The 18,990-nt window shown below is 56.0% G+C and overlaps 2 protein-coding genes across 2 annotated transcripts in view; both read left to right on the top strand.

The window, feature by feature from the left end:
* Window positions 1–38: 38 nt before the first annotated feature.
* Window positions 39–8,161, top strand: LOC115643115 (flocculation protein FLO11-like). The gene is made up of 10 exons (XM_030546931.1): window positions 39–467; window positions 564–1,363; window positions 1,712–1,837; window positions 2,463–2,581; window positions 4,050–4,108; window positions 4,334–4,467; window positions 4,992–5,051; window positions 5,585–5,756; window positions 6,488–7,662; window positions 8,109–8,161. The coding sequence occupies exons 1-10, from the start codon at window positions 100–102 to the stop codon at window positions 8,159–8,161; spliced, it is 3,066 nt and encodes a 1,021-aa protein (XP_030402791.1). The 5' UTR covers window positions 39–99.
* Window positions 8,162–9,074: 913 nt separating this feature from the next.
* LOC115643114 (mucin-2-like) overlaps window positions 9,075–18,990 on the top strand; it is a 37,236-nt gene continuing 27,320 nt past the window's right edge. The window contains exons 1-6 of the mRNA XM_030546930.1: window positions 9,075–14,211; window positions 14,838–14,963; window positions 16,024–16,142; window positions 16,583–16,644; window positions 17,496–17,641; window positions 18,136–18,204. Coding sequence (XP_030402790.1) covers window positions 9,075–14,211; window positions 14,838–14,963; window positions 16,024–16,142; window positions 16,583–16,644; window positions 17,496–17,641; window positions 18,136–18,204 — 5,659 coding nt within the window. The remainder of the gene's footprint in view (window positions 14,212–14,837; window positions 14,964–16,023; window positions 16,143–16,582; window positions 16,645–17,495; window positions 17,642–18,135; window positions 18,205–18,990) is intronic.

Here is an 18,990-nt window from a genome sequence, read left to right as displayed (position 1 = left end):
GAATTCACAAGGACGGAGACCACCATGGCAAGCTCTCCTTCTCTTCCAGTGACAGAGACATCCACACCCAATGCCATAACATCTTCAGTGCACACCCCAATGGAAACAAGCAACAGTGAGACAACCTCAGCCTCATCCTCTCCCTTGCCAACGCTGACCAGCTCTTCCACCCACAGCTCCTTCCTGACTTCTGTCTCTCACACATCCCTTTCCGAACCCACCACCAATGAAACGACTCTGGCAACAACACTTTCTGCTCCAGCTTCAACAGAACTCACCAACAGTGAGTTGTCTTTGTCAACAACACCCTCCGTGCTCACTGGGTCCGAAACATCCACTAGCGAGACAGCGGCAACAAGAGCTACTCACTCTGCAGTTGTATCAACATCTTCCAGGGAGATAACAACAAGTGTCTCTCTCTCAACACTCCCTGAAACTTTCCCCAGTGAGACAACTGTAAGGACAACGTCTCGTCCCACTACTTTTAGTGAATATACAAAAAGGGAGACTCCCATGGCAACGTCCCTTCCGGCCCTGAGCACTGAATCCATATTCATGCGCAGCCCTTCCAGCCCAACCTCCACAGCTGAGAGCAGCACCCTCTCCGAGTCTGTCTCCACGCCCAGCGCTTCCAGCCCAGGCACTGTGACCGAGGGCAGCACCATGTCTGAGCCCGTCTCCATGCCCAGCGCTTCGAGCCTGACCTCCACAGCCGAGTCCCACACTGTATCCGAGTCTGTTCCCTCCTCCAGTGCGTCAAGCCTGACCTCTGCGGCTGAGACCCACACCATCTCCGAGTCTGTTCCCCCGTCCAGTGCTTCAAGCCCGACAACCGCAGCCGAGGCCATCAGTGTCTCTGAGCCCGTCTCCACACCCAGCGGTTACAGCCCGAGCTCTGCGACTGAGGCCAGAACGATGTACGAGCCCGTTTCCACGCACAGCCCTGCCAGCTCGACCTCCACCGTCGAGGCCATCACCATCACACAGCCAGCGGTCTCTGAATTCCCCACCAGTGAGAAAACCGTGACATTGGTTCCTCCCCATCCAACTGGGACTGAATTCACAAGTACGGAGACTGCCATGGCAAGCTCTCCTTCTCTTCCAGTGACAGAGACATCCACACGCAATGCCATAACACCCTTTTCAGTGCACACCACAGTGGAAACAAGCAACAGTGAGACAACCTCAGCCACATCCTCTCCACCGCTGACCAGCTCTTCCACCCACAGCTCCTTCCTGACTTCTGTCTCTCACACATCCCTGTCTGAAACCACGTCCAGTGAAATGACTCTGGCAACAAGGGTTTCTCCGCCCGGTAGCAGCAGTCCTGCCGCAAACACCACTGGTGGAAGAACCACGAGGGGTGAGTTTTGAGGCTCTTTATGGATAACATGGTTCTTAGAGCAGGGTGTGGGGCAGCAGAGTGGGCACTCAGGAGCCCCTGAATGTTGTTCCTTCTTTTATCACCGACTGGCATGGGGTCCGTGTATAACCAGATGCCCCACCCCAGAGATGGCTGCATCTCAGCACTGAGTCAGGGGTCCCTGTATAACCAGCTGCACCATCCCCTAGTTGGCCCCATCTCAGCACCGGGTGAAGGGTCCCTGTATAAAGAGCCTCTCTGCCCCACCCCAGGCAGCCCCTGGGAGGGGTGTCGGCACAAACAGCTGCTGTGACTCATTGCTGTGATTTTTCTTTTTCTCTCCTGAAGCCGGTTCCACCATGCCAGCCCCTGTGCAGTGCCAGAACAACGGGACGCTACAGGGGTCCCAGTGCTTCTGTCTCCCAGCCTTTACGGGCCAGAGCTGTGATGTGCTAAGAAACAACATCACCATAGGTGAGTCCCCCTCTGGGGCTACTTCCCCTTTCCAGCCCCCCAAGTGCATTTGCCAGCCTGCCCCCTCGCCCTGAAATGTGGACTCTGATTCTCCAACTCCCGGCTCCAAGGAGGTATCTGTCTCCTTTGCTGGTGCCATTGGGTGCCTTCCCTGGGCACCTTTCTGCTGTGTCCGTGCATCCCCAGGAGCCCAGCTGCATCCCGTGCTCGTCCCTCCCCACACCGCAAACTTGGAGCAGTTCTGTCCCACTGAATCATCCAGCACCCAGGAGTCCGGTGCCCACAGCAAAGCAAGACTGGCTTCAAAATCAGGAGACTTAAAAAATACTTCGCCTGTGTTCAGAGTGTCCTGGAGGTTTGAGTCCAGACGGGACCATCCGAGCCCAATGCCTAAAGTTTGCATTTGCCATCTGGGTTTTGGGGGCTTCACGGGGGCTGTTTTCAGGCTTTCCACTGCAGCCTGGAGAGGCCTGTTCAATGAAAGGGAAGTTTCTTCTGTAACCCGCGGGACTCCGGGGGCTGAGGGTTGTCAGGAACCAACTTGACGCCAGCGCCGGCCACACTGCCCGAGGTGTGCTCCATCGGGGGCCGCTCCGTGAGTCACCCCTTTGTTTCCCGCTGGCAGATGATGTTGTGGCAGTGATCAGCATCAGCTTGGAGGTGGTGAATGCGGTCTTCAACCTGAGCCTGGAGAACCAGAGCTCCCCTGACTTCAAAGCTTTCGAGACCCGTTTTAAGAATCAGGTGAGGGAGATAAGGGCCTGCGTTGGGGGGCGGGGAGCTCACTCATGAGCAAGGTCCAAGACAAGGGTGCCAAGGTGGCGGGAATGGGGGTTTGAGGCTCTCATGAATGTGGTTGCGGTCATCTGCTGGGGTCCCCAGAACTGCAAGCCCTGTGTTCCCGCTCTTGATGAGACTTTCCTGGTGATAGGCTGGGTTGGGGGGGTCTGTCCCCGGCCACACCAGCAAACCCTGCAGGGCTAGCCAGCCCAAACCTCGCCTGGGCAGGAATGATCAGTGACCTCCAGGTCCCGAGGTCCCTGGGGATGCCTCCGTCCAGCCAGAGGTGAGTTCAGGTTTGTTGGCGCCCTGGAGAAGAGCAGTGGGGAACCCACCCCACCTCCCGTTGCTCACCCACTACCTTGAGCGTTTCCAGGAAGACTTATGTGGACTGGAGTCTCGCAAGGTCCATTGTCCGTTAAGTGTTTCTTGATTGAGCACTTACTAAGAACAGTCCCCACTCAAGGAGCCGACCGCACGGTTCACCGAGGCTTCTTTGAATCCAAACACCTTGAGATACAAGTACAGAGCCAATATTCATAACTTTCAATACAAAACGGAGACACCCCTACAAACAGCACAGTCCTACCCAGAAAATCACAACCGTTCCATAGACACCTCACACGACAAGCCTTGGGCAGCACTTGCTGCAAATATATCACAGTGGTTGCAACAATGATTTATACGGTCACAGCTTATGGCGGTAACGTCCCACCCCCACACGGCAGCCCCATAACCCGTTTGCTCCTTTCTGTGGCACCAAGACCGGAGAAGTCGGTGCCCCTGCCACGGTCCCGGGGCCGCAGCGGGCAGTGAATGCTCCCCCTGCCCTAAGCCCGTGGCAGGGAGCCAGAGCTCCTCCTGTCCTGGGTCCGCAGTCAGGGTCCAGGCACTGGGGCTTCCCCCACCACCCAGCACTTCTGCTGGGGAGAGGGGTCTGCCGCTGTTTCTGATCATCCAAAGGGGATGAACTGGGGTGGCACGAGGGCACAATGGTGCTGGATGCAATGGTGAATTAACCACTGGGCTGATGGGGCCCTGGCCAAATGGGGGTCCTGGAAAAATGGGCACCCCATGAGCAGATCCCTCTCCCCAGCAGAAGTGAGATTTATCAACGAAAGGTGTCAGTTTGACACAGTCCTTGACAGTGTTTCTGGACCAACTCAGATGGGATATGTGGCTCAGAAACCCCGTCCCGTATCCCCTCAGTTCCAGGGAATGTGCCCAGTGGATAGCAATGCAAAGTCTGTGGGTAAATTGAGGCACATGGGTATGGGTCAGAAAAATACTACCCCAATTCTCACCTTCATCACAGGCACCCTGCCGCACAGGGGGAGAGGGTCTCTGGGGAGGGCCTTCCTGCTGCCTCAGAGGGGGGGACCTGCGATGAAACACCCCTTGTGCTTGGCTGCGAGCTTTCTTTCTTTTCCAGACTGAGAAGATCTACAGTGAGATCCCCCAGTACCAGGGGTTGAAGATAATTTCACTGAGGTAAGAGGCTGGGGTGGCAACCACAGTCCTGCTCCTCGTTGTGCTCTGGGCGGGCTGGGTGTCCTGGGGGCTGGATTCCAACCGTGGCGATGGCTCCGCTGGGGCGGCAGGGTTCTGCCCAAGCCAAACCCTTGTCGGAGGCCCCCCTTGGAGCGAGAGCACGCGGCCGCCTCCGGTCTGCCCTCCTTCCCCGGCGCTGACGTCGGCTCCTCTCCTCCTCCGCAGAAACGGCAGCATCATTGTGGATCACGAGATCTTTTTGGCCGTGCCATATTCCAGCTACAACAGCACGTACACGGAAGCCGTCAGCAACCTCAGAGACCGCCTGGTCCACCGCAACTGCACCTCCAATGACACAGGTGATGGGCTAACCCGATGTCCCGAGATGTGGCCCCAGGGACATACCATGCCAGGGACCACTTCCACACATTAGGTGCCAGGACTAGGGGCCAGGACATCCTGCTGGCCAAAAACTATCCGCTGAAGGGCTTGGTCTGGTGGCAAAAGGCTTCTTTTAACAAGAAACTGAAATGCTCCAGTTTTTGTCTTTGTTGGAAAACTGGTATATTGGAGGGCAGCTGTTTTTTTACACACACACACACACACACACACACACACACACACACACACACACACACACACACACACACCCCGTTTTGAAGCACAATTTTTGATGGAAGTGAGAAACCAATTTTGTTCTCTTTGAAACTTTTCTAAGCACGGGGCTGAATTTCTCACCCAGCTCTGACGGTGGGTGAGAACTCCCTCCCTCACCTGCCCTCCAGCTCATAGCTCTAAACACCCACCAACCTGGGCCCAGATCCCTCCCAAAACACAAACGCTGCAACTCACATTTGGGTCTCCCTCTCTTTCTTGTTTTCAGACAAATTGTGCTTTGAAGCTGGAGCCACCCAGGTCAACTCGGTCAATCTGAACATAGCAGGTAAGACCCAGAGCCTCGGTCTCTGCCCGTCACCCACTTCCCGGCACTCCCAGGACAACCCCAGGTGTCTGTCCCGTAGGTGTGTGAGGTCAGATCCGCAGCTGGTGAGAACTTGCATCCCAGTTCAATTGGTGCCAATGGATTCACAGCAGATTGACACCTGCTAAGGGTCTGGCCGGCAGATGCAAGGACCCCAGTGATCTTTGTGCCTGGCTGAGCAGGTGCAGAGTGTTTGGAGACGCACAGTCTCAATTTAAAGGCGTCGGGAATCCATCAGTTCCCTGGGGAAGCCGTTCCGGCGGCCAGGAGAATTTTCTGCGCAGTGTGAATTGGCCTAGCCACAGCACCCAGGCGTTAGGTGCCTTCTCCCCTGTAGCCCAGGATCCGGTCGCTCTCTGGGACCAGTTACCATTCTGGATGGTCCCTTGGGACACGCCTGGCTGAGCAGCGTCTGCGCATCCAGGGAGGAGGTGGGAGGTGGGTTGGTTTCCTGCGGTATTTACCAGCCTCGGCGTTCGCCCCCCTCTCCCTAGCGGTCTGCCAGAACGACTCCGTCATCCCCGCGGCGTACCAGAAATATTACTTCCCGCTCAACGTGAGCAACACGCTGATGTGCGTCTCCAACTGCAGCAGCCAGAGCCCCTACGGCCCCTTCTGCGAGGCAGGGGAGCAGTGCTACCTCGGGGCTCAGGGACCCCAGTGCCGGTGAGTCACACAACTTCCCAGAGGGGGTTGCTCTGCTGCTGGAGCTACAGACGTCTTCCCTCCCTGCTGCCGTATCCCGCGAGCTCATGAGCTCTCCAGAGCCAGGCGGGGCAGGGGATGCTCTCCTCTCTGGGTCACTGCCGACTCCAGTGCCTCAGCATGGTGGCAACTAGGGGTGATGTGCTGAAAGCGTGGGGTGGGGGTGAGCTGTGGGGAGCAGTGTGAGGGATCTCTCCCCTGGCAGGCAGGGCTGGCCAAGGCAGTTGTAGGAGGTGCAGTGGGGCAGGCAGCAGGGCAGGGGGCTCAGCAGGGGGCGCTTCCCCTGGCAGGCAGGGCTGCCCCTGGGTGGCGCTAGGGGGCGCAGTGGGGCAGTGAGCAGGGCAGGGGCAGCAGGGGTCGCTCTCCCCCAGCAGGCAGGGCTGGCCCCAGCGCAGTGCTAGGGGGCACAGTGGGACAGGAAGTGGGGTGGGGACTCAGCAGGGGTCGCTTTCCCACAGCAGGCAGGGCTGGCCCCAGCACAGTGCTAGGGGGCACACTGGGACAGGAAGTGGGCGGGGGCTCAGCAGGGGTCGCTCTCCACGGGCATGCAGTGACCACACTGCCCCAGCACGGTGCCAGGTGGGGTTGCACTGCAGGACGTGGGGCGGGTGACTCAGCAGCGGTCCATGGGAAAGGCCTGATCTGTAATTGATTACACGAACGATGACGCCGTGGTAATTTTCCTCACTTAGTGAGCCGACCACGACAGTAGCAGGGACTCCGTCAACGCCAACGTCAGCTGAGTTCACAGCAAGTGAGACAGCGCTCAGCACCGCGATTCAGTCCAGCGCAGAAACACCGAGCTCAGCCACCGCTGCGGTCCCAAACATGTCTGCGTCCCCCACAGAGAGAAGCACACACGCCAGTTCTTCAGAGACATCCACAGGAGAAAGTCTGACGACTGCTTCCCAGAAAACTGTGACCTCATCGTCCAGTGAAAGCCCCACAAGGACGACTGTCACACAGCCAGCTGTCTCTGAATTCACCACCAACGAGACAACCGTGACATTGGTTCCTCCTCATCCAACTGGTACTGAATTCACAAGTACCGAGATTACCATGGCAAGCTCTTCTTCTCTTCCAATGACAGCGACATCCACACCCAATGCCATAACACCCTTTTCAGTGCACACCACAATGGAAACAAGCAACAGTGAGACAACCTCAGCCACATCCTCTCCACTGCCAACGCTGACCAGCTCTTCCACCCACAGCTCCTTCCTGACTTCTGTCTCTCACACAACCCTTTCTGAAACCACCACCAATGAAACGACTCTGGCAACAACAGTTTCTGCTCCAGTTTCAACAGAATTTACCAACCGTGAAACAACATTGTCAACAACACCCCCTGTGTCCGCTCCATCTGAAACATCCACTAGCGAGACAGTGGGCACAAGAGCTACTCACTCTGCAGTTGTATCAACATCTTCCAGGGAGATAACGACAAGTGTCTCTCTCTCAACGCTACCTGAAACTTTCCCCAGTGAGACAACCGTAACAACAACTTCTCTTCCCCCTACTTTTAGTGAATATACAAGCAGTGAGACTCCCACGGCAACCTCTCTTCCAGTCCTGAGCACAGCCGAAATTTCCACAAGGGAGGAAAGTCTGACGGCTGCTTCCCAGCCTCCTCTGACAGCATCGTCCAGTGAAAGTCCCATAAGGACGACTGTCACACAGCCAGTGGTCTCTGAAATCACCACCAATGAGACAACAGTGACATTGGTTCCTCCTCATCCAACTGGGACTGAATTCACACGTACGGAGACTGCCATGGCAAGCTCTCCTTCTCTTCCAATGACAGAGACATCCACACCCAATGCCATAACACCCTTTTCAGTGCACACCACAAAGGAAACAAGCAACAGTGAGAGAACCTCAGCCTCATCCTCTCCACTGCCAACGCTGACCAGCTCTTCCAGCCACAGCTCCTTCCAGACTTCTGTCTCTCACACAACCCTTTCTGAAACCACCACCAATGAAACGACTCTGGCAACAACAGTTTCTGCTCCAGCTTCAACACAATTTACCAACCTTGAAACTATATCGTCAACAACACCCTCTGAGTCCGCCACATCTGAAATATCCACTAGCGAGACAGTGGGCACAAGATCTACTCACTCTGCTGTTGTATCAACATCTTCCAGGGAGATAACGACAAGTGTCTCTCTCTCAACACTACCTGAATCTTTCACCACTGAGACAACCATAAGAACAACTTCTCTTCCCCCTACCTTTAGTGAATATACAAGCAGTGAGATTCCCACAGCAACCTCTCTTCCAGGCCTGAGCACAGCCAAAATTTCCACAAAGGAGGAAAGTCTGACGACTGCTTCCCAGTCTCCTCTGACAGCATCGTCCAGTGAAAGTCCCATAAGGACGACTGTCACACAGCCAGTGGTCTCTGAGTTCACCACCAATGAGACAACCATGACATTGGTTCCTCCCCGCCCAACTGGGACTATATTCACACGTACGGAGACTGCCATGGCAAGCTCTCCTTCTCTTCCAATGACAGAGACATCCACACCCAATGCCATAACACCTTCTTCAGTGCACACCACAATGGAAACAAGCCACAGTGAGACAACCTCAGCCTCATCCTCTCCACTGCCAACGCTGACCAGCTCCTCCACCCACAGCTCCTTCCTGACTTCTGTCTCTCACATATCCCTTTCCGAAAACACCACCAATGAAACGACTCTGGCAACAACAGTTTCTGCTCCAGGTTCAACAGAATTTACCAACCGTGAAACCACATTGTCAACAATACCCTCTGCGTCTGCTTCATCTGAAACATCCACTAGAGAGACAGTGGCCACAAGAGCTACTCACTCTGCTGTTGTATCAACATCTTCCAGGGAGATAACGACAAGTGTCTCTCTCTCCACACTACCTGAAGCTTTCCCCAGTGAGACAACCGTAAGAACAACTTCTCTTCCCCCTACCTTTAGTGAATATACAAGGAGTGAGACTCCTACGGCAACCTCTCTTCCAGTCCTGAGCACAGCCGAAATTACCACAAGGGAGGAAAATCTGACGGCTGCTTCCCAGTCTCCTCTGACAGCATCGTCCAGTGAAAGTCCCATAAGGACGACTGTCACACAGCCAGTGGTCTCTGAATTCACCACCAACGAGACAACCGTGACATTGGTTCCTCCCCGCCCAACTGGGAAGGAATTCACACGTACGGAGACTGCCATGGCAAGCTCTCCTTCTCTTCCAATGACAGAGACATCCACACGCAATGCCATAACACCCTTTTCAGTGCACACCACAATGGAAACAAGCAACAGTGAGACAACCTCAGCCACATCCTCTCCACTGCCAACGCTGACCAGCTCCTCCACCCATGGCTCCTTCCTGACTTCTGTCTCTCACACAACCCTTTCCGAAACCACCACCAATGAAACGACACTGGCAACAACAGTTTCTGCTCCAGCTTCAACACAATTTACCAACTTTGAAACTATATTGTCAACAACACCCTCTGAGTCTGCCACATCTGAAACATCCACTAGCGAGACATTGGGCACAAGAGCTACTCACTCTGCTGTTGTATCAACATCTTCCAGGGAGATAACGACAAGTGTCTCTCTCTCAACACTACCTGAATCTTTCACCACTGAGACAACCCTAACAACAACTTCTCTTCCCCCTACCTTTAGTGAATATACAAGCAGTGAGATTCCCACAGCAACCTCTCTTCCAGGCCTGAGCACAGTCGAAATTTCCACAAAGGAGGAAAGTCTGACGACTGCTTCCCAGTCTCCTCTGACAGCATCGTCCAGTAAAAGTCCCATAAGGACGACTGTCACACAGCCAGTGGTCTCTGAATTCACCACCAATGAAACAACAGTGACATTGGTTCCTCCCCATCCAACTGGGACTGAATTCACACGTACGGAGACTGCCATGGCAAGCTCTCCTTCTCTTCCAATGACAGAGACATCCACACACAGTGCGATAAAATCTTCCGTTCACACCACAATGGAAACAAGTAACAGTGAGACAATCTCAGCCACATCCTCTCCACTGCCAACGCTGACCAGCTCTTCCACCCACAGCTCCTTCCTGACTACTGTCTCTCACACAACCCTTTCTGAAACCACCTCCAATGAAACGACTCTGGCAACAACAGTTTCTGCTCCAGCTTCAACAGAACTCACCAACAGTGAGTTGTCTTTGTCAACAACACCCTCCGTGCTCACTGGGTCCGAAATATCCACTGGCGAGACAGTGGCGACAAGAGCTACTCACTCTGCAGTTGTATCAACATCTTCCAGGGAGATAACAACCAGTGTCTCTCTCTCAACACTCCCTGAAACTTTCCCCAGTGAGACAACCGTAAGGACAAAGTCTCGTCCCACTACTTTTAGTGAATATACAAAAAGGGAGACTCCCGTGGCAACGTCCCTTCCGGCCCTGAGCACTGAATCCATATCCATGCGCAGCGCTTCCAGCCCAACCTCCACAGCTGAGAGCAGCACCCTCTCCGAGTCTGTCTCTACACCCAATATTTCTAGGCTGACCTCCACTGCTGGGGTCAGCACCCTCTCCGAGTCTGTCTCCACGCCCAGCGCTTCCAGCCCAAGCTCTGTGACTGAGGGCAGCACCATCTCTGAGCCCATCTCCATGCCCAGCACTTCGAGCCTGACCTCCACAGCCGAGACCCACACTGTATCCGAATCTGTTCCCTTGTCCAGTGCTTCAAGCCTGACCTCCACGGCCGAGACCCACACTGTATCCGAGTCTGTTCCCCCATCCAGTGCTTCAAGCCTGACCTCCATGGCCGAGACCCACAACATCTCTGAGTCTGTTCCCTTGTCCAGTGCTTCAAGTCTGACAACCGCAGCCGAGGCCATCAGTGTCTCTGAGCCCGTTTCCACACCCAGCGGTTACAGCCCGAGCTCTGCGACTGAGGCCAGAACGATGTACGAGTCCGTTTCCACGCACAGTCCTGCCAGCTTAACCTCCACCGTCGAGGCCATCACCATCACACAGCCAGCGGTCTCTGAATTCCCCACCAGTGAGACAACCGTGACATTGGTTCCTCCTCATCCAACTGGGACTGAATTCACACGTACAGAGACCACCATGGCAAGCTCTCCTTCTCTTCCAATGACAGAGACATCCACACACAGTGCGATAAAATCTTCCGTTCACACCACAATGGAAACAAGCAACAATGAGACAACCTCAGCCACATCCTCTCCACTGCCAACGCTGACCAGCTCCTCCACCCACAGCTCCTTCCTGACTTCTGTCTCTCACACAACCCTTTCTGAAACCACCACCAATGAAACGACTCTGGCAACAACAGTTTCTGCTCCATTCTCAACCGAACTTACCAACCGTGAAACAACATTGTCAACAACACCCCCTGTGTCCGCTCCATCTGAAACATCCACTAGTGAGACGCTGGCCACAAGAGCTACTCACTCTGCAGTTGTATCAACATCTTCCATGGAGATAACGACAAGTGTCTCTCTCTCAAGACTACCTGAAACTTTCTCCACTGAGACAACCGTAACAACAACTTCTCTTCACACTACTTTTAGTGAATATACAAGCAGTGAGACTCCCACGGCAACCTCTCTTCCAGTCCTGAGCACAGCCAAAATTTCCACAAGGGAGGAAAGTCTGACGACTGCTTCCCAGTCTCCTCTGACAGCATCGTCCAGTGAAAGTCCCACAAGGACGACTGTCACACAGCCAGTGGTCTCTGAAATCACCACCAATGAGACAACAGTGACATTGGTTCCTCCCCATCCAACTGGGACTGAATTCACACGTACGGAGACTACCATGGCAAGCTCTCCTTCTCTTCCAATGACAGAGACATCCACACACAGTGCGATAAAATCTTCCGTTCACACCACAATTGAAACAAGTAACAGTGAGACAACCTCAGCCACATCCTCTCCACTGCCAACCCTGACCAGCTCCTCCACCCACAGCTCCTTCCAGACTTCTGTCTCTCACACATCCCTTTCCGAAACCACCACCAATGAAACGACTCTGGCAACAACAGTTTCTGCTCCAGCTTCAACAGAATTTACCAAACGTGAAACAACATTGTCAACAACACCCCCTGCGTCCGCTCCATCTGAAACATCTACTAGAGAGACCGTGGCCACAAGAGCTACTCACTCTGCTGTTGTATCAACATCTTCCAGGGAGATAACGACAAGTGTCTCTCTCTCAACACTACCTGAAACTTTCCCCAGTGAGACAACCCTAACAACAACTTCTCTTCCCCCTACTTTTAGTGAATATACAAGGAGTGAGACTCCCACGGCAACCTCTCTTCCAGTCCTGAGCACAGTCGAAATTTCCACAAAGGAGAAAAGTCTGACAACTGCTTCCCAGTCTCCTTTGACAGCATCGTCCAGTGAAAGTCCCATAAGGACGACTGTCACACAGCGAGTGGTGTCTGAGTTCACCACCAACGAGACAACCGTGACATTGGTTCCCCCCCATCCAACTGGTACTGAATTCACAAATACGGAGACTACCATGGCAAGCTCTCCTTCTCTTCCAATGACAGAGACTTCCACACCCAATGCGATAAGGTCTTCCGTTCACACCCCAATGGAAACAAACAACAGTGAGACAACCTCACCCATATCCTCTCCACCACCAACTCTGACCAGCTCCTCCACCCACAGCTCCTTCCTGACTTCTGTCTCTCACACAACCCTTTCTGAAACCACCTCCAATGAAACGACTCTGGGAACAACAGTTTCTGCTCCAGCTTCAACAGAACTCACCAACCGTGAAACTATATTGTCAACAACACCCTCTGCGTCCGTTCCATCTGAAACATCCACTAGCGAGACAGCCTCAACAACAGGTATTCGCTCTCCAGTTGTCACGACATCTTCTACTGAGAGTAGTAGAATGACAAATGTGTCACACACAACAGTTCCAGAATTCATTACCAGTACCGCACCCCAGACGACAACTCCTCCACATCTGACTTTTACAAAATTCACAGGCAGTGGGACTACCATGGCAACTAGTTTTCCTGTACAAACTACAGCAAAATCTACCCATGCTGAGACCACAATATCAACAACTCTCTCTGTACCTGTTACACGTGAAATCTCTACACTGGTGACAAACTCCACAACGGCCACCTCCCAACCAGCTCTGACCACCCCTTCCACTCAGAGCCCTTCAGTGACATATCTCTCCCACTCAACTGGTTCTGAGTCCACCCTAAAGGAGACAACTTTGGCAAGAAGCACCGTAAAGACAACTGAGCAGTATTCAACCATTTCTGAAGTCCCCACTAATGAAACAACACTCAGAACAAAGCTTTCCCAGCCAACAGTTACTGAATTCACAGGGTCTTCTACACTCTCTGTGACAGCTACAGCAGAAAGCTCCACCAGTGAGACCAACTTGACAACAGTCACATCCCAGCCAACTGTAGTGACATCTTCCATGGAGAGTACCACAATGACCTCCGTATCCCATACAACCATACCTGAATTCCCCACCAGTGAGAGAACCAAGGCAACTAGTCCTTCCACTATTATGACTGAATTTCCAAATAATGAGACCACCGTAGCCTCAACTCCGTATGTCGCAACAACAGAACTCACTCACAACCAAACGACAGTGGCAACAACTCTTTCTGCATCTGCTACAAGTGAAATCTCCACCAGTGAGACAAGCTTGACAACAGCCTCCTCTCAGCCCATTGTGTCAACATCTATTGAGAGTAGCACAATGACTTCTGTGTCCCATACAACCTTACCTGAATTCACCAGCAATAAGACAACCATGACGCTGGCCCCTCTCCATCCAACTCGTCCTGAATTCACAAATACTGGAAGTACAGGAGTAACAACTCTTTCTGTCCCTAACACAGAGGAATTCAGCAGCCGACAGACAACTTTGACAACAGTCTCTCCTCAGCCGACTGTGAACACATCTTCTACCAAGTCAACTATAAAGACAAAAGAGACAACCATATCCTCATCCACCGCCAACAAGACCACCCTGGCGCCAACCCTTTCCTACTCAAGTCCTCCGGCATCCACCCACAATGAGACACTGCCAGTGACAACCCGTTTTGTTCCAAGTCCAACCAAATCCACCACCCATGAGAAAACGTTGGCGACGACTGTTTCTTTGCCTACCGCCGCAGGGTCCACCTCTGCCATCTCTAGCACAATGATGACTTCAGAGCCAGCCACAAGTCGAGTGTCTTCTACAAGGTCTATGGTTCCTCCTCTTTCCATCTCGACAGGCTCTTCAGCTCCCACGAGGAAACCCAGCACCATGACCAGCCGTGTCACCCAGACTCGGCCTAGCAGCACACGTACTTCCATGGCTGTGCCAACCAAACTCCCAGGGACCAGCAGCCACCCCGCAAACACCACTGGCACCACAACCACTGCGGGTGAGTTGTGGGTTTCTATGGGGAACAGGGTTCAATGAGAAAGACAGGGGGCAGCAGACTGGGATTCCTAGACTCTCTTCCTGGCTCAGCCACGGACCAGCACCACGGGGCCCCTGATCTCAGTCGGGGCAGGTGTAGTGCCCAGCACAATGGGATCCTCGTTACGGTTTGGGGCATGCAGGGGCTACTGTCGCACACCAAAATAACATCATCCTCATCAGTGGCTAACTGGGATATGAAGTACATTCTTGGCTAGAAACTTGTGGCAAACCATTACTATTTCCCATGCTCACCTCAGAGGTGGCCGCATATCAGTGCTGGGTAACCAGCTGGCCCTGGGTAACCAGCTGCCCCTCCCCAGAAGTGGTCACATCTCAGTGCTGGGGAAGGGGCCCTGTATAACCAGCCATGCTGCCCCAGAGGTGGCTGCATCTCAGCGCCGGGCGAGGGGTCCCTGTGTAACCAGACGCCCTGCCCCAGAGGTGCCTGCATCTCACTGCGGGAAAGGGTTCCCTGTGTAACCTGCTGCCACCCTCCAGAGGTAGCCATGTCTCAGCACTGGAGGAGGGGTCCCTTTCAGGTTTATATCCTCATTCAGTCCCATTTCTCTCTTTGCCCCCCTGAAGTTCCCGCCACCACGCTGGAGCCCCTGAGGTGCCAGAACGGAGGGACGCCCCTTGCGAACCAGTGTCTTTGCCTGCCTGGTTTTACAGGGGAGCAGTGTGAAACGCTGATGAACAACGTCAACGTTGGTGAGTGGCTCTGGCTTCCCCCATCACTCTGGGGGTCCCCATTGGACCCCAAGCCTTAGCAGCTTGCTCCCAAGAGTTTGGTTCATAAGCTCCTTCCCTGGGCTCACGGTCCCACTGGCCGCATCGGCGACCCTGGTGGCTTTACCAGGGTGTTTGTCCCTGCGGCCCGTGACTGACACTCGTCTCTTTTCCAACGGCATCGCACAAGCCAACAACGTGACATGGGTGAAAAAAGGTTAATATCAACCCTGGGTGTGTGGAGGGGGAGGGGGTCGTCCTGCTCTATTGGTGCGGGTGAACCCCCAGCTGGGGGGATGTGGCCAGCTCTGGGCACATTAGGGGCTCGGCTCCGAATCAGGTGACACGGGGGCGGTCCTGTCACTGGAGGGGGGTTCAGAGCAGGTTGGAGAAACACAGGTGACACGGGGGGGTCCCGTCACTGGGGGGTTTCAGAGCAGGTTGGACAAACACAGGTGACACGGGGGGTCCCGTCACTGGGGGGTTTCAGAGCAGGTTGGACAAACACAGGTGACATGGGGGGTCTTGTCATTGGAGGGTTTCAGAGCAGGTTGGACAAACACAGGTGACATGGGGGGTCTTGTCATTGGAGGGTTTCAGAGCAGGTTGGACAAACACAGGTGACACGGGGGGGTCCCGTCACTGGGGGGTTTCAGAGCAGGTTGGACAAACACAGGTGACACGGAGGGGTCCCGTCACTGGAGGGGTTTCAGAGCAGGTTGGACAAACACAGGTGACACGGGGGGGTCCCGTCACTGGAGGGGTTTCAGAGCAGGTTGGACAAACACAGGTGACACGGGGAGGCCCCGTCACTGAGGGTTACTGATCCTGGCTCTGCGCGGGGGGCTGGACTCAGGGTCCCTTCCGGCCCAGCAGCTCCCAGATTCTCCAATGACGTCCTACTCGGAATAGGAGCCGAACTCTGAATTACTCTCATCCCGATCTTGTGGCATTTAAAGCCAGCCTGCCGAGCCCCGTCCCCCCATCCCCGGCTCATTACCGCTCGGGGCTGCCAATGCTGCGTGTTGTTTCCCGCTTGTAGATGTGGTGTCGATGGAGATCAATGTCACCGTGGTGGTGAGGAACGTGAATTTCAGCCAAAGCATGGAGGATCCAACGTCCACGGCGTTCAAAGTGTTTGTGGAAATCTTCGTCATCCAGGTGAGGGAGACGGGGCTCAGGAGCTGCCGGGGGGTTGGGGAGGCATGTGTGGAGCTGTGGGTGAACGGGACCTGCTGTAGTGGGGGGCAGAGATGGGGTGTGGCGCGCCGCTGAGGGGGGAGATGGCAGGGTCTGTGGAGGCAGTGTCTCGCATAGGGCCGCTGCGTCCCCTGGGGGCAGGGGCCCTGGTGCGATGCATTATGGGAGGGTTGGGGCTTTGGCACGTGGGGGACGACCCAGCTGCACATGGTCCCTGGGGCTGGGTTGAGCCGTGGAGGGGGAAGGAGCACCCCACTGGGTTGAGGGAGCAGAGTCTCTGCTGGGTGGGGGGCAGCTGCTGCAGCGGGGTGGGGCCGTGCAGAGCGCAGGGAAGGGGGCCGGGGCTCCATGGAGGTGGGGGAGCACTTTGCACCCGCCGTGCTGAGCCCGCTGTCTTGCAGATGGACCCGATCTACAGGCAGACGGTGCCCGGGTTCCTGCGCATCGAGGTGATCCGGCTGAGGTGAGGCACGGGACCCGGGGATGGGGGGCGGAGGGGAAGGGTTGCCAACTTTCTAGTCGCACAAAATCAAAGACCCCCGCCCCTTCCCTGAGGCCCCACCCCTGCTGGCTCCATCCCCCCACTCTCACTCACTTTCAATGGGCTGGGGCAGGCGGTTGGGGGCAGGGGGGGCGAGGACTCCAGCTGGGGGTTTGGGCTCTGCAGTGTGGCCGGGGAAGAGGTATTTGGGGTGCAGGAGGGAGGTTGGGGCCTAGGGATTTGGAGCATGGGAGGGGGTACCGGTTCTCACTGGGGGTGCGAGCTCTGGTGTGGGGCTGAGGATGAGGGGCTTGGCGTGTAGGAGGGGGCTGGAGCAGGAGGTTGGGGTGCTGGGGGGATGCGGGCTCCTGGAAGGAGTTTGGGGAGGGGAGGGCTCTGAGTTGGGGTGCAGGAGGGGTCCAGGGTGCGGGGTCCGTACGGCTCTTACCACTGCTTCCAGGAAGCAGCCACCAGGTCTCTGCAGCCCCTAGGCACATGGGCGGCCAGTGAGGTGCCCCACGCAGCCCCCTCCCCGAGGGCCGGCTCCGCAGCTCCCATTGGCTGGGAACCCTGACCAATGGGAGCTGGGGGGGCGACGCCTGCAGGTGCGAGGGCAGGGTGTGGAGCCTCACTGGCCACCCATGTGCCGTGGGGCTGCAGGGGCCTGGCGGCCGCTTCTGGAAATCACGCGGTGCCGCAGCCCCACTGCACCACCGACCGGACTTTAACGGCCTGTGCCGGTGCCGACCGGGGCTGCCAGGGTCCCCTTTCGACCGGAGGTGGGCGTCATACGATGGCCCCCTGATGGCTCTTCTCTCCTTCTCCGTCCACAGCAACGGCAGCGTGGTGGTGGATCACCGCGTGGTCCTGGATGTGCCCTACGCCACCTACGCCAGCACCTACGCCGAGGCCGTGGCCAATGTCAGCGCTCGGCTCAACGCCACCAATTGCACCAGCGGCTTGGACGCCTCCTCTGCGGGTCTGTACCACGCCTCGCCTGGTCAGCCGGCCCCCCTTTCGTGGGCCAAGTGCTGGCCAGCAGCTTTCTGGGTCGCCGCGAGGTGCCAGCCGCCCCGCAGACCCGGCGTCTCATCCTATCCCCGCAGAGCCTGCCATGCGTCCCTGCCGCGTTTCCTGCATCCGTCTTGGGCTCCCAGGGGGCCCCAGCCAGCCGAGGGGGTCTCCAGGGTGTTGATGATGGAGACCCCCCCCTTGCTACGCTGCATCTGTCATGCAGACCGGCTGGCCCCTTCTCCCTGCTCGGCCTCCAGCTGAGCATGCCCCCGTCTCCACAGACACGGGCCCCCCAGGACCAGCGCTAGTGGCACCCCCATAGCTCACACCCACCTGGTCCCGGAGCTCCAGCCTCGTGGCTGCTGGCCCAGCCCTGCGGTCCTCACCGCCCTGCCGGGTGGAAAGTATCCGGGGTCCGTGCCAAGGGGCACGACTCACCATCTGGATCTTCTCTTTCAGCTCTGTCACAGAAATTGTGCTTCAGAGCCAACGCGACTCTTGTCAACACCGTCCCCCTGACGACAGCAGGTGAGAAGCAGCCTCAGAGAGCTGGGGGTGGGAGGGTGGGTCTGTTAGGAAAACCTCCCGCCTCGGCTGTGACGTGGGTGGAGACTCCGCCACAGCCCCTGGGAAATTCGTCGCCCCCTTCGTTACCAGCCCGGCTGGACTTCTGGCCCGTAGCGGGTCAGCGTGCACGCTCCAAGCGACGGCGACTCCGCCATCGGGACTAGAAAGTTGGTTCCCCTGGTTAACTGGCCCTGTTTCCAGGCTCCCATTGTCTCACTTTGGCGTCCGGCCCTTGAGCTGCGGGCGAAGCCTACGGAGTCACGAACATCGCAGAGCACAGACGAATGCGGATATCAGATGCCCCCTTGTTTGCCTGTTAACACTGACACAGGCAGCAAATTCCAAAGCGACGATAGCCGGGGGGGGTGGGGAATGCCAGATTAGCCGGTGGAACTCACTGCCACAAGGTCTCACTGCCACAAGGTCTGCCTGAGGCCAAGCAGCGAAATCCCATCCCGTACAAAATGCCATGTAACTGGGGGGGACGGAACTATGCCGCGCTGCGAGGACAGGTCAAGGGGTGACATTTTATTCAAGAGACCCACAACGGATGGGTCCTGCTGCCTCCAGTGGCCTGGGAAGGTCTGTATCCCCTCCTGCCAGCTCCGAGGGGCGGCTGGCGGGGCCCAGAGACAGAACCGGAGCCCCGGCGTGTTTTCCTGGAGCCTTCGCAGGGGAGGGTGGTTCTGGGGTTGGCCCAGCTGGAGCTGGGGGATGCCCGTGCTGACCTGCTCCGGCCCTGTCTCC

The sequence above is a fragment of the Gopherus evgoodei genome, unplaced genomic scaffold, assembly GCF_007399415.2.
Source record: "Gopherus evgoodei ecotype Sinaloan lineage unplaced genomic scaffold, rGopEvg1_v1.p scaffold_51_arrow_ctg1, whole genome shotgun sequence".
NCBI classification, from domain to species: domain Eukaryota; kingdom Metazoa; phylum Chordata; order Testudines; family Testudinidae; genus Gopherus; species Gopherus evgoodei.
This window is presented reverse-complemented; position numbering and strand designations above follow the sequence as displayed.

Excerpts from the sequence above, each read along its gene's own strand:
- LOC115643115 (XM_030546931.1), top strand. The coding sequence starts at position 100 with ATGGAAACAAGCAACAGTGAGACAACCTCAGCCTCATCCTCTCCCTTG. Across the intron at positions 1,364-1,711 it reads TGGTGGAAGAACCACGAGGG|CCGGTTCCACCATGCCAGCC; the intron begins GTGAGTTTTGAG and ends TCTCTCCTGAAG. Across the intron at positions 4,109-4,333 it reads TTGAAGATAATTTCACTGAG|AAACGGCAGCATCATTGTGG; the intron begins GTAAGAGGCTGG and ends CCTCCTCCGCAG.